Below are 16016 nucleotides of genomic sequence, written 5' to 3' on the forward strand. Positions count from 1 at the left end.
GTGCACCAAATTTGCCAGTGTGTTTGTCGGGCCCTTTGGCTTGCCGTAGAATGGCATTAGCTGGGAGTTGTAGTTGTGTGTAAAGATCGTCCATAACGACGAGGGCACACTGTGAGTTTGATGCAAAACAGGGAATTTCTCTCGACACCACCGCAGTAGCGGAGAACGGGGTTAGTTGTCACACGTTTTACTTTTTATGTGAATTGCTCATCTTTAAAACATATTTAAAGTTATTATTCCTACATATATTTGAGGTTGTTGGCTTGAAACACTGCCTATTTCCTTCTCATTTTCACAAAAAGGTAATAAACTATCAAAGACACGGGTTGTCACACACGTTATGGCGTCGGTTGTCACAGTGTTATTTTAATGGTAAAATTATAGTTTTTTTTAAAAACGGACACAATTTAATTGCACTGATGAATAGATAGATACCGTAACGCAGGGATTCTCAAACTGTGGCATGCATACCACTTTACCTAGTGCAAGGGTCCCCAAACTACGGCCCGGGGGCTGGATATGGCCTGCCAGCGTCCGAAATCCAGCCCGCAGGAAGTCCCAGGTAAAAAAAAATAAAAAATTAAAATTATATATATATATATATATATATATATATATATATATATATATATATATATATATATATATATATATAAAAAATATCTAAAAGTATTCATATTCTCTTCATGTCATATTATGCTCCTTCCAGTGTTGTTGTTTTTTGTTCATAGAGTTTTTATCCAATCAGAATTCAGCTAGCTTGTTGCCATGCTGTACCAAATCTGCCAGAGGCCTTCAGATTCACCAATGCGGGCAGTGCATGGTGACATACAGGTGATAGACAGTTGCGATAGCCAATCAGATCACACGTTGTTGTCAGTAAGGCCTTCTAGATGGCCTAAGCAGATATATATAGTGATATTATGAGCCAGGTAACATAAGAACTCCATTACCCAGCATGCCACAGTAGTTAAGAGAATGCGCAGTAGCCCCGTTTAGCCATGCCGGCAGCGGGATGTTTTTGATGAGCACCTTGTGGAGTAAACTTTAAGAACTCTTTTTTTTTGCTTTTTCTTTTCTTTTCTTTTTGTGTGTAAATGTGTATGATTGTTATATATGTAGTGAAGTGAAGTGAAGTGAATTACATTTATATAGCGCTTTTTCTCAAGTGACTCAAAGCGCTTTACATTGTGAAACCCAATATCTAAGTTACATTTAAACCAGTGTGGGTGGCACTGGGAGCAGGTGGGTAAAGTGTCTTGCCCAAGGACACAACGGCAGTGACTAGGATGGCGGAAGCGGGGATCGAACCTGCAACCCTCAAGTTGCTGGCACGGCCGCTCTACCAACCGAGCTATACCGTATAATTTGTACTGTACTGTCACACAAAATGGTTATTGGTTGAAGGTTGATTATATGGCCGAAATAAACTTATTTCATTCATTCATTCATTCATTCAACTCCGCCAACACGCCTCGTCTGCATCTTTTATGATTAGACAAGACAACACATATATTTGCAAGGCCATTTTCAAGAAGAATATTTAAAGAGAAACTACATCTTGTGAGACGATGTCGGCCAACCCCCGGGAGCTTGCTCAGCTATGAAAATAATAGTTCAGATTAGAGATGTCCGATAATGGCTTTTTTGCCGATATCCGATATTCCGATATTGTCCAACTCTTAATTACCGATTCCGATATCAACCGATACCGATATATACAGTCATGGAATTAACACATTTTATGCCTAATTTTGTTGTGATGCCCCGCTAGATGCATTAAACAATGTAACAAGGTTTTCCAAAATAAATCAACTCAAGTTATGGAAAAAAATGCCAACATGGCACTGCCATATTTATTATTGAAGTCACAAAGTGCATTATTTTTTAAACATGCCTCAAAACAGCAGCTTGGAATTTGGGACATGCTCTCCCTGAGTGAGCTTGAGGAGGTTGAGGTGGGCGGGGTTGAGGTTAAGGGGGGGATAGCGGGGGGTGTATATTGTAGCGTCCCGGAAGAGTTAGTGCTGCAAGGGGTTCTGGGTATTTGTTCTGTTGTGTTTATGTTGTGTTACGGTGCGGATGTTCTCCCGAAATGTGTTTGTCATTCATGCACCTGGGGATAGGTTGATTGGCAACACTAAATTGGCCCTAGTGTGTGAATGTGAGTGTGAATGTTGTCTGTCTATCTGTGTTGGCCCTGCAATGAGGTGGCGACTTGTCCAGGGTGTACCCCGCCTTCCGCCCGATTGTAGCTGAGATAGGCTCCAGCGCCCCCCGCGACCCCGAAGGGAATAAGCGGTAGAAAATGGATGGATGGATTCTTGTTTGGTGTGGGTTGACAGTGTGGCACACATTTGTAACAGTGTTAAAGTTGTTTATATGGTCACCCTCATACAGGTGTCACCTGTATGGCTGTTGACCAAGTATGCTTGCATTCACTTGTGTGTGTGAAAAGCCGTAGATATTATGTGAATGGGCCGGCACGCAAAGGCAGTGCCTTTAAGGTTTATTGGCGCTCTGTACATCCGTATACACAGCGGCGTTTTAAAAAGTCATAAATTAAACTTTTTGAAACCGAAACCGATAATTTCCGATATTACATTTTAAAGCATTTATCGACATCTCTAGTTCAGATATTTTATTTCTTTATTTTTTCACGTTTAAAATGTTTTTTATTTGCGATTTTCAATTTTGACAGTACAACATAAGATATGTTTTAATTGCTGATGAGGGTTTATAGATTTTTAAAAGCGCCAGAAAATAACTTTTTTTTTGTACACTGACAATGGCCAGTAAATGCGTTTCTGTATAGTATTTATCCAACAATGGTAATGTGGTGACATAAATGATGGTATTTTGAGAGGTAATCATTGAAGTCGGACAACACTGAAGGCCTAGGTAGGAAACGCACGGCCCGCCACTGTAAAACGTGTGTGGCTTATCTTCATTTCATTTTCATTTCATTTTTTTAAATTTATCTCCTTCATTGATGTGCATCTTTGATCCATAGACAATTAAACCTCAGCAACTAAACACACATTTACACACCAATGCCTGAGAAGGAGCAGGATGAAGAAAAATCTTATATTTTCCTGCCCCCTTTAACATAATACGTAGTCTTACTTAATGGATATCATACAAACCAAACAAATATATCCAAATATAATGAAAACAAACAAAAAACACACAAAAAAAACACAACAAGGGCAAAACTTCATGAAGTACAAACCGAACGAAAAAAAGTAATATACACCTCACGGGATGTTACAAAACAAATACAAAACCAGACAAAAAAACAAGTAAAATAATCAATATAAAGCTAAATGTAAACACTTATGGCTGTCCATATGATCTTACTGTTCTGTCTTTATATATTTTTTTCAATTGGAATATATTTTTACAGTCTTTTCTCTCATTGTAAAGAGAATTCCATAGTTTAACCCCCACCACTGATATACACATTTTTTTTAAAAGTTGTCCTTGAATACTGATGTTTGAAATGACCTAGTCTTCTACGCTCTGTATTCTCAGAAGTGATGACAAACAATTTTTGTAAATTTGCTGGTAATGTTTTAATTTTAGCCTTAAACATAACACATAATGTCTGTAACTTTACTAGCTCCTGGAGTTTCAATAAACCAGAATTAATAAATAATATGTTAGTGTGTTCTAAGTAATCTACTTTATGAATAATCCTTGTAGCTCTTTTCTGTAGTTGATTGATTGATTGATTGAGACTTTTATTAGTAGATTGCACAGTGAAGTACATATTCCGTACAATTGACCACTAAATGGTAACACCCGAATAAATTGTTCAACTTGTTTAAGTCTGGGTCCACTTAAATTGATTCATGATACAGATATATACTATCAGATATATACTATCATCATAATACAGTCATCACACAAGATAATCACATTGAATTATTTATATTATTTACAATCTGGGGTGTGGAGGGGGGCGGGGGGGTTACGTTTGGTTGTTATCATCAGTCATCAACAATTGAGAACAGAGAAATGGATATTGGAACAGTGTAGGTCTGACTTGGTAGGATATGTACAGAAAGTAGTGGACATAGAGAGAGAGAGAGAGAGAGAGAGAGAGAGAGAGAGAGAGAGAGAGAGAGAGAGAGAGAGAGAGAGAGAGAGAGAGAGAGAGAGAGATCAGAAGGCATAAGAAAAAGTATCTGCATTTGATTATTAACAATCCGGGGAGGGTGTTAGTTTAGGGTTGTAGCTGCCTGGAGGTGAACTTTTATTGCGGTTTTGAAGGAGGATAGAGATGCCCTTTCTTTTAAACCTGTTGGGAGCGCATTCCACATTGATGTGGCATAGAAAGAGAATGAGTTAAGACCTTTGTTAGATCGGAATCTGGGTTTAACGTGGTTAGTGGAGCTCCCCCTGGTGTTGTGGTTATGGCGGTCATTTACGTTGAGGAAGTAGTTTGACATGTACTTCGGTATCAGGGAGGTGTAGCGGATTTTATAGACTAGGCTCAGTGCAAGTTGTTTAACTCTGTCCTCCACCTTGAGCCAGCCCACTTTGGAGAAGTGGGTAGGAGTGAGGGGGGATCTGGGGTGGAGGCCTAGAAGTAACCTGACTAGCTTGTGCTGGGATGTTTGGAATTTAGATTTGAGGGTTTTGGAGGTGCTGGGGTACCAGGAGGTGCATGCGTAATCGAAAAAGGGTTGAACGAGAGTTCCCGCCAGAATCCTCATGGTGCTTTTGTTCACCAGAGAGGAGATTCTATAGAGAAATCTAGTTCGTTGGTTGACCTTTTTGATTACCTTAGTTGCCATTATATCACAGGAAAGATTAGCCTCTAGAATGGAACCTAGGTAGGTGACCTCATCTTTCCTGGTGATAACAATGTCACCCACTTTTATAGTGAAGTCATTGACTTTCTGAAGGTTGATGTGGGACCCAAACAGGATCAGGCACGTGCACACAAAGGGCCCTATGGGTGCTTGAGCCCCTGCTCTTTTTTGCCTCGTCTTAAAAAGTGCCCTCTGCCTGTGTGTGTGTGTGTGTGTTTTTTTTCTTCTTTTTTTTTTCTTTAAACAACATTAATAAATTCCTGTCAGGGATGTAAAAAAAAAAAACCAAAAAAAAAACCCCTCCACGTTTTCTTGTAATACGGGGTTGTTTGAGCCTGCCGCTTCCGCCAGAGAGAGAGAGGGTGAGTGAGTGAGGAGAGAGAGAGCCAACTGTGCCCCTGAGCCGGAGACGTGACAGTGGAGCAACTTGAACCTGTGAGTTATGTTATGGTCTAGTCGCCGTCCACTTATTCAGCATCTAATATGGGTAATATTTCAGAAAAACGCTGTATTATTCTATTATTCAATGTGTCAGCTTCTGTTTTTGCCGGACGTCGTAGCACGGCGCATCAATTGAGCACGGCACATCAATTCCTCACAGAGCAGAGCGGAGCGTGCGGGACAGGAAGTAGTGTACAAAATACAAAATAAAACACCGGGTTAATTTTCAAAATAAAATGCACTGTATTTACGGCGGATCACATTTCTCTCACAGTAGAGGTTTAGATATAAAGTTTATTGTGACTTTGCTATTACTGTGTGGGTTAACAAAATAATGAATGTTGTCTGTCTATCTTTGTTGGCCCTGCGATGAGGTGGCGACTTGTCCAGGGTGTACCCCGCCTTCCGCCCGAATGCAGCTGAGATAGGCTCCAGCACCCCCCGTGACCCCGAAAGGGACAAGCGGTAGAAAATGAATGGATGGATGATAATAATGATAATAATAACAATAATAAGAATAATAATAATGATAATAATAATGATTATTATTATTATTATTATTATTAATAATAATAATAATTTCAGCATTCTGGGGATATAAGATGTAGGTTATGTGTTAGGAATATTACCATCTGTATTTAAACTTGATTCATGTTGATTATGCCTGCAGCACAATGCCAAAAAAAGAAAGGATACAGAAAAGGAAGGAGAAGGAGCGCCAGGAAGCAGCTAAGGGTAGCAGACCTCTTAATGCATGGCTAAAATTGATGATTTCATAGCATTTCATGGAAGCCCTGCATTTACATTGAGGAGCATATTGGGGTATGGATGGCCTCCATCCTACAGCACTCTACTGGCCCCTGGTCCATATTTTTGGCCCTGTATTGCGTTTCAGTTGTTTAGTCTGAGTATTAAGTGAGAAAGACCATAAGTTACAACTTGATGGTAATTTCATCAAGTTAAGGGAAGAAGGACAGATTTTCACATTGAAGTTTTTTCCATTTGGGTATTTATTTTTGTATTTTTTTTTCAAAGTTCATGTTGCACTGTTCAATGTTCAATATTAAAGTGCTTATCTTTAACAATAAATAGCCTAATAATAAACCAGTGTTTTGTTGCTTTTCATGTCTTCCAAGCCTATGATAATGTGAATTAACTCATTATGACAATAATTTGTTGACACAAAAGAAATGGCAATCACTTTTACCTACAAAGGACACACAACTAAGTAGTTAGCTTCCTATTAGCAAATTTAATTTTACATTAATTTCCATATTGTGTAAAGGACCAAAAAAAAATGTCCTGCCCTTTTCTGACTTTGAGCCCCTGCCCCTCTATAATCATGTGCACGTCCCTGAACAGAATGGATTCCGTTTTACCCAAGTGTATGGATAGCTTGTTGTCAGCGAGCCAGGTGCAAGTTCTACAGAGTTCAGCACTGAGGATTTTCTCCACCTGTGACGTGTCCCTGTCTGATACCAGCCTTTATGTTACTCTTATGTGTTCCCCCACATTTCCACACAGTAGCTGATATATGGCAATGTAAGTGCACAATACAATATATGCATTGCCCTATAATCTAACACATATTTTACCTTGTTTAATATAAAAAATACTCTTAGACATCTTTTTCCGTACATGTGCAATATGAGATTTCCATGTCAGACTCCAGTATCACTCCTAAAAATCTAAGTTCAGAAACCTTGCGAATATTTCTAAAAGTCTGTATTTTTTGTTACATATTATGTTTGTTTTCATTATGTAGCAATACACACAACCGGTAGAGGGAGCTGTTACGGAGCTGAGAAGGGGGCGGAGCTAGAATTCCACAGTGGCCTCCTCCTCTTCCCCCCTCCCTTTACGTCACTCTGGGATCGGCTGCGGGCTAACAAGCATCGCCATCCACCAGCGGAGTTTACGCCTCTTTACCTTCGCCTTCTTTCGGGTAAGCAAATTATAAAACATCCATGCTATAACCACAAATGTTTTCAGTAACGTGTAGCGTGTTGCTAAATCGAACACACGTTGTTTTTAAAGCGTATTGTTGTTACGGTAACGAATGTGCGCAAACTTGTTAAGCGATGCGACGTCAAACTACAGCGGAAACTTTCATAGGCCTTGTTTATTGTTTGCAACAGGTCCCGTCGCGATTAAGTGTTTTTGATTATATTATACATATAATTTGTTGTTGTGTGTGTGTGTTTTTATGGTAGGACGAAGGATCGATCCAGCCAGGCAGGAGAAAGTCGCCTTCACGGGCTGTGGGATTAAAGTCGCTCCGCTTTCGTCGAAACTGCCAGTCGTGCGGATTCATGCCAGATTGTTAGCTAAATGCGGTACGAAGCTAAAAAAATGATGCCGGTGAGTTCAAGACTTTAAACTTCACATTTATTCGCAGTATTTGCCTTTTGGATTATTTAAGCACACCTACAATGTTATTGAATGCATAAGACGTGGCGAATCTGCTGACTGTAAACACAGGTTTGAGTTGCCAGCTACTATTGGTGTAGCACTGTTCCACTCCTGTGTGCCTATCTACTGTATGTGACGTTATCTATTTGTTTTGTGACATAATGTTGACTTTGCCATATTGCATGTAGGATATATGTACCCGACACAATTACGTAATAGCACACCAAGAGCTGTATCAGAATGTTTTGCCTTTTATTGTTGCAAAATAAGGCAATTGTACTCCTCTGCAACACACAAGCCCAATAATAGACACATTGTTAGATTAGTACTTCTCTCAGAGTGTCAATCAAAACCTCTGTAAAATGCTAATGTTGTGTTTAAGTGAATGTATCAGTTTGACCAGTGTCTACAGCAGTGTTTTTCAACCTTTTCTGAGCCGAGGCACATTTTTTTCAGTGAAAAAATGCGGAGGCGCAGCCGAAAATATAAAAAAATTAAACTCAGCAGCTGATATTGACAGTAAAAAGTCGTTCTTGCAATCGTTGGATATGAATTCAAACCATAACCAACCATGCATCACTATAGCTCTTGTCTCAAAGTAGGTGTACTGTCACGACCTGTCACATCACGCCACGACTTAAGAGTTTTTTGGTGTTTTCCTGTGTAGTGTTTTAGTTATTGTCTTGCGCTCCTATTTTGGTGGCGTTTCCTCCTTTTGTTGGTATTTTCCTGTAGCAGTTTCATGTATTCCTTGAACGCTATTCCCCGCACCTGCTTTGTTTTCGCAATCAAGACTACTTAAGTTGTGCGTACGCTATCCTTCTTTGTGGGGACATTGTTGATTGTCATGTCATGTACGGATGTACTTTGTGGACGCCGTCTGCTCCACACGCTGTAAGTCTTTGCTGTCGTCCAGCATTCTGTTTTTTGTTTACTTTGCAGCCAGTTCAGTTTTAGTTTCGTTTTGCATAGCCATCCCCAAGCGTCAATGCCTTTTGTTTATTTTTGGTTTACGTGTTAGATACCTTTTTACTTACACGCTGCCTCCCGCATATTGTGATCACAACAACCCATGTTCCCGACATCTACAAAGCAATTAGCTACCTGCTGCCAACTACTGATATGGAAGAGAATTACATGGTTACTCTGCCGAGCTCTAGACAGCACAGACACTCAACAATGGCACATTTGCGGATTATAATTACTGGTTTGTCCCCTTAGGGACAAGCGGTAGAAAATGGATGGATGGATGAATGGAATTACTGGTTTGCAAAAAATATTTTTAACCCAATTAGGTGAAATTACATAAACTCCCACGGCACACCAGACTGTATCTCACGGCACAGTGGGTGAAAAACATTGGTCTACAGTGCAATGTCATGCAAAATATAATCCGCTCTATCTTGTTCACAACCTTGCCAGCATTATTGTCATAATCATGAAGGGTCCAGTGCATTTTGCTGCAGTGTTGTCTTTGCTTTGCTGTTAAGTGCTTAATATAAATGTCCGTGGGAGATTTGTTGTCAAGGGCTTCTTGCAAGGAAACGAGAGTGTGGCTGTAAGGCTTCTTGTGGTTGTTGGATTGATAGTGCAGTAATTTACGTTAAATATTCCATATTGATGTTTTGCACCAATGTCATTACACACTGCCTGTAAAAATGTCTTGGGTTTTTGCTCTTCTGTGGTAATGACACTGAATGAGAAGGCCGAAGTGGGCCAGGTAGTTTTCCGGCTTCTGAGGTAGTAAGAGGCGAGACTTCCCCTGTGTAAATTACTGTATTTTCCGGACTATAAGGTGCACTTAAAATCCTTTTCATTTTCTCAAAACTCGACAGTGCGCCTTATAACCCGGTGCGCGTAATGTACGGAATAATTTTGGTTGTGCTTACCGACCTCGGAGCTATTTTATTTGGTACATGGTGTAATGATAAGTGTGATCAGTAGATGGCAGTCACACATAAGAGATACGTGTAGACTACAATATAATGGCAATATCACTCAAGTAAACAACACCAAAATATCATACCAACACATAGAAAAAACCTCATCCATAAGTGCTAAGAACTTGGACACTTTGCTTTCCTGGTGCATAATGTAAAGAAGTGATATTCGAAGTGTGGCCCAGAGGTCCTTTGTTTGAGTTTATTTCAAACATGCATGCATGCAACATGATGCATCACAATTTCCGGTTTCTCTATTCAACATGTTCGAAAAGGAGTAGGAAGAAGCAGAGATTATTTAATCCTACCTCTTTTCCTTTACATAGCAGTTGCTAAAACTTCTGTTCTCAATTTATTCACAATATACTCCATAAGTAATAATAACAACAAATAAATAATAATTGGTGAAGTAAGTTATATTTCATTTCATATGGTGAGATAAGTAAGATTATCTAGAAAATGAATGGATGGATGAAATAAATTCAGAATGTTTGTCATGGTTCTTCTTCTTTGTATTTTGTAAACACTTTAAGTTTGAAGAGTTTCTTGAAGTGGATCATATTAGTACATTGTATGATTTCTTTGGTTAATCCATTCCATAATTTAATTCCACATACTGATATACTGAAGGTCTTAAGTGTTGTATGTGTGTACAAATGTTCTGAATTACATTTTTCTCTAAGATTATATTTCTCCTTCTAAGATTATATTTCTCCTATGTGTTCCATTTGTGGAACACATCCCTTTTTATGGACCTCTAAGACGCAGAAATAAAGTAAACAAAACTAAATGTATCAAAGATAATGCAGTGAGGAAAAGCGGAAATGTTGAAAGAAATAATGAATGAAGACACAGAGATTTGTCTTTAAATGTATGGATAATGTTTCTTTAGCCTTTTCTTTAGCCCATGTTATTACAAACACCATAATGACATCAATGACTCTCACCCGTCGGGTGTCTTTTGTAGTTTTTACTCAACAATCTAAATTGTAATCAGAAATTTAGTTATTCAGAAAAACAAAAATCCATAATATATTTTTGGCCAAACTCGTCTGCAGCTCGACCGACAAGTGTCTTATGCCTCGCACTGACGTCGTCACATATCTAATTATGTGATTGCAGGATGCCATGTTTGGGATCGCTCTGATAAGCCGTACACCAGACCTGGGCATTCTGCGGCCCGCGGGCCGCATCCGGCCCTTTGTGCGTCCCTGTCCGGCCCGCGTGAGGCCAATTATAAATTACAAAATAAATTTAAAAAAGTATCTATGTCGAGTGTGCAATACAACGGTGCTGCTTTTGTTTTGAAAATCGTTATTTGTATTACTTCCGTGTGGACGTATGCGTGATTGTGAGTGAATGTGAACAACTGCAATTACAAAATAAAGTTGAAAAAACATCTATGTCCTGCGCGCAATACAACTGTGCTGCTTTTATTTTGAAAAGTATTATTTATGGGCGTGTGTCCGTGTGTAACCTGCGAGTGAAGGTGCACATGCAGCGACAAGTGATGCACGGTTTACACCCGAGACGCCAAAAAGAGAAAAGTTGATGAGGAATGGCGTGTTTTCAACAACACATGAACTGCAAAGCAACGTCCCCTCACCTAAGGCGCGTGCCTGCGCAATTGCGCACTGTTCAAGCGTCTGCTGCGCGCAGCAAGTATATGCCGCGCACCAAATCAAATCCCATCTGAATTATAAACAAAATAAACATATTTATTCTATGGAATTTTGCAATGCAACTTTGAGTGACAGTGACAACAAGCGGCCCTAATGGTGTTCGTCAACACCGTTCAATTGAACACCGTTCAATTATTGTAACGTCTATCGAGATGCTTCGAGGACAGGAATTATATCGATCACTTTATTGAACAAAACTGTTTATATTCGGACATAACCACACCAAAAACATGAGTAAAACAATTCTAACTCGAAAAACTAGTCATTTTCTGCCGTACAAACCAGGCCAAAACCAACTTGTCATCTGTCACCAACACGCATAGCACTAAACCACTGGTGCGTTTAAGGCCACACAAAAAGTCGGACAACTCAAACACCACACAAAGTTACACTATGACTCCTCAGTCATACGTGTGCTTATTTTACTGTCATTTATTATTAATGTTAATTTATATATATTAGTAATGGAATGCTGTTACACACACTATGTTGAAGTATTACTATTATTATTATTATTATTATTATTATTTATCTTACGGTATATATCAAAAATAATATTGAGCAAAATTTAATTGAAATATTGTCGATGTGGCCCTCCAGCAGTGCTCGGGTAGCTCATGCGGCCCCCGGTAAAAATTAATTGCCCACCCCTGCCGTACACAGATAGAAACAAGTGCATGTGCGCTGCCTAGTCGACTGTACTGCAATCGTTAGTCCACTCCACAGTTTCTTCTTACAAAAGCACTTGACTTGAAAGACTGCAAAATACCCCCACAAAGTCAAAATATAATAATTTCACTAGTGCGATTGCTCTTCAGCACAAGGTACAGTACATGGAGCAGATGAAAAATACTAAACATGCAGGCATATATATATATATATATATATATATATATATATATATATATATATATATATATATATATATATATATATATATATATATATATGTATGTATGTATGTATATATATATATATATATGTATGTATGTATGTATGTATGTATGTGTGTGTGTGTGTGTGTGTAGAGACTAGGGTTGTTATAAACTCAATGTAAGATCTTGTAGCGACTTTGGTATCGGATTGATACCCAAATTTGTGGTATCATCCAAAACTAATGTAAAGTATCCAAACAACAGAAGAATAAGTGATTGTTACATGTTAACAGAAGTGTAGATAGAACATATTGAAATAGAAAGTAAGCAGATATTAACAGTAAATGAACAAGTAGACTATTAATTCATTTTCTACCACTTGTCCTTAATAATTTTGACAAAATAATAGAATGGACTAAATTAGGATTTTTTTACTTACTTACTACTAAAAGACAAGTTGTCTAGTATGTTCACTATTTTATTTAAGGGCAAACTTGCTGTAAGAAACATGTTTAATGTACTGTAAGATTTTTTGTTAAAATAAAGCCAATAATGCAATTTTTTGTGGTCCCCTTTATTTAGAAAAGTACCGAGAAGTATCGAAAAACCTTTAAATATTGGTATCGGGACAATACTAGTAGAGACAGAAATGACATGTTCTCATGTGAATAGGGTAAATTAGATTTGAGTACCGTATTTTTCGCACTATAAGGCGCACCTAAAAACCTCCAATTTTCTCAAAAGCTGACAGTGCGCCTTATAATCCGGTGCGCCTTATATATGGACCAATATTGAGCCACAACAGGTCTAGCAACTACAGGATGCATAACGTAACCCCAGCCTCTACTGTAGCGCCTATTCTATGCAGTGCGCCTTATAATGCGGTGCGCCTTATATATGAACAACGTTTTAAAATAGGCCATTCATTGAAGGTGCGCCTTATAGTGCGGAAAATACTGTATTTTGCTGTTAAATATAAAATAATTATTCACAAATCTGTCATCATAGAAAAGTGTCCTTAAATTCTGTTGTGATCTTGTGATAAAGATAGAAAAACCTATATCAAAATGCAAAAAAAGTATATTTTACTTTAATTGAGTCCAAAATTATGCAAATCCGCTGCTTGTTGAGAAGAGGGATGTTTGCTTTCATATTAGTTTCCAATAAAACCAGAGCAATATGTGTATTTGTTACATTAATTTATAAGAAACACTGGATTGTATAAACATTGTCTGTTAACTCAATTTAGAAAGATACCTGGTGCAAAACCTTAAGTAAACTCACATGCCGTGGATTTGTAAGGATTACATTTTCCTCTCAAACTGGGATTTCCGGTAAAACAGCTCAATCAGAGAAGGGCAACAAGGTAGTGTTTGCTGGACGGCTTCTGCTGGCAAATGACCTCGCCGCCGCTGCGCCTACACATCGTTTGTTATCGCCGAGTGTGTGGCACCGCGTGGATGGCAATAAAGATTGTCACCCTTTAAGAATTAAGTTTCATTGCCCGGCATGTTTACCTTGATGCCGTCAGCGTGGAATTTATTTATGTGTGTTTAAATAAGATACAGCCTCTGGTTGCGAGCTGATAAAAGGCAAAATGGCATCTATATGGCCAAGACTGATGTCATGTATTGTCTGGTAACGACAGCCGTATAACCCATGGCCCTCCTTGTACAGGCCAAGGGACTGGAGGCTGAAGAGAATGCAGTGCTGTAATTGCTGGCCTGGGATGGCGGTAAATAGGGGGTTGGGGTGGGTTTGGGGCTGTTAGTGGACACAATGAGCTGCAAAGACTCTTCAGTAATGTAGAGAGCAGATTGTATATGGTCTCTGATAAGTAACATGCACTTTTTACTCTTTACAACACTAGTCATGTGCCTATGATTTAATTTCTTGCTCCAATAAAAAACAATGTAATAATAATGTAAATAGAAATTATTGATAACATGGTCAAATTGTCACCATCATAAAACCTGTTGTTATTCGTACAGGCAATGTTTCAATGTTCGTAATGGTTATACAAGCACTGACAATACTAAAAATAAAAGTCAGTTATTGATGATATAATATACAACACACAACTTGTCAGGTGTAAACAGAAGTTAACCACTTTAAACAAACAACAACCAAACACCACCTCTACTTTTATTCGAAGGGGCGACACGTGGCGATTATATATTTAGTTTGCTTATTCCCGTGACTTCTTATTGACAAAAGAATAAAGCAAAGCGTGCAGAATTTGTGCTTTAATGCTCCATGAACTGACGTCTTTGGTGATGCACTGAGAATGGTCGCAGTCAATCCTTTGGAATACAATTAGAGATGTCCGATAATGGCTTTTTTGCCGATATCCGATATTCCGATATTGTCCAGCTCTTAATTACCGATTCCGATATCAACCGATACCGATATATACAGTTGTGGAATTAACACATTATTATGCCTAATTTTATGCCTAATTATGCCCGCTGGATGCATTAAACAATGTAACAAGGTTTTCTGAAATAAATCAACTCAAGTTATGGAAAAAAATGCCAACATGGCACTGCCATATTTATTATTGAAGTCACAAAGTGCATTATTTTTTTTAACATGCCTCAAAACAGCAGCTTGGAATTTGGGACATGCTCTCCCTGAGAAAGCATGAGGAGGTTGAGGTGGGCGGGGTTGGGGAGTATAGCGGGGGGTGTATATTGTAGCGTCCCGGAAGAGTTAGTGCTGCAAGGGGTTCTGGGTATTTGTTCTGTTGTGTTCATGTTGTGTTACGGTGCGGATGTTCTCCCGAAATGTGTTTGTCATTCTTGTTTGGTGTGGATTCACAGTGTGGCGCATATTTGTAACAGTGTTAAAGTTGTTTATACGGTCACCCTCAGTGTGACCTGTATGGCTGTTGACCAAGTAAGCTTTGCTTGCATTCACTTGTGTGTGTGAAAAGCCGTAGATATTATGTGATTGGGCCGGCACGCAAATGCAGTGCCTTTAAGGTTTATTGGCGCTATGTACTTCTCCCTACGTTTGTGTACACAGCGAAGTAATACATTTTACTATTTGAAACCGACACCGATAATTTCCGATATTACATTTTAAAGCATTTATCGGCCGATAAATGCATCATTATGTAACATCTCTAAATACAATGCATCCAGAAAGTATCCCTAGGGTCTTACTTTTTTAACATTTGGTTATGTGACAGCCGTATTCCAAAATAGAATACATTCATTTTTGTCTTCAAAATTAGGGGTGTAACGGTATTGGAGATACCGCGGTATTGCGGTTTTATAGTCTTCACAATAATGCTGCGACACGTGACGGTATCAAACAAAAACTTGGTGAATAGTTTTTTTCTGGCGCTTTAGCGTTGGCCAGGTCTTAGAAATGAACTACATCTCCCAGAATATTCTGCGCAGCGTGGGGCTGACAAGGTGAGGCAGTGAAACGCCGTAAGCAGGATGCAAAGTGTGTTCGTACTCGTAGTAGATGAGAGGAACTGTTTTTTTTTGGCATTTCTTGAAAAATTCATTATAACCTATCCATAACTTGTTGGGTTACAGTCGTGGTCAAAAGTTTACATACACTTGTAAAGAACATAATGTCATGGCTGTCTTGAGTTTCCTATAATTTCTACCACTCTTTTATTTTTTTGTGATAGTGATTGGAGCACATACTTGTTGGTCACCAAAGACATTCATGAAGTTTGGTTCTTTTATGAATTTATTAAGGGTCTACTGAAAATGTGACCAAATGTGCTGGGTCAAAAGTATACATAATGTTAATATTTGGTTACATGTCCCTTGGCAAGTTTCTGACATGGACTTGTTTCTTCAGCATTGTCCAAACGTTTAAGTC

General features: G+C 38.7%; 1 protein-coding gene across 1 annotated transcript in view; it reads left to right on the forward strand.

Moving 5' to 3' along the window:
- Positions 1 to 7049: 7049 nt before the first annotated feature.
- tp53bp2a (tumor protein p53 binding protein, 2a) overlaps positions 7050 to 16016 on the forward strand; it is a 75858-nt gene continuing 66891 nt past the window's right edge. The window contains exons 1-2 of the mRNA XM_062058074.1: positions 7050 to 7206; positions 7475 to 7622. Of these exons, the coding sequence (XP_061914058.1) occupies positions 7593 to 7622 (30 nt within the window). The 5' untranslated portion in view covers positions 7050 to 7206; positions 7475 to 7592. The remainder of the gene's footprint in view (positions 7207 to 7474; positions 7623 to 16016) is intronic.

Source organism: Entelurus aequoreus, linkage group LG09 (genome assembly GCF_033978785.1).
Source record: "Entelurus aequoreus isolate RoL-2023_Sb linkage group LG09, RoL_Eaeq_v1.1, whole genome shotgun sequence".
NCBI lineage: Eukaryota > Metazoa > Chordata > Actinopteri > Syngnathiformes > Syngnathidae > Entelurus > Entelurus aequoreus.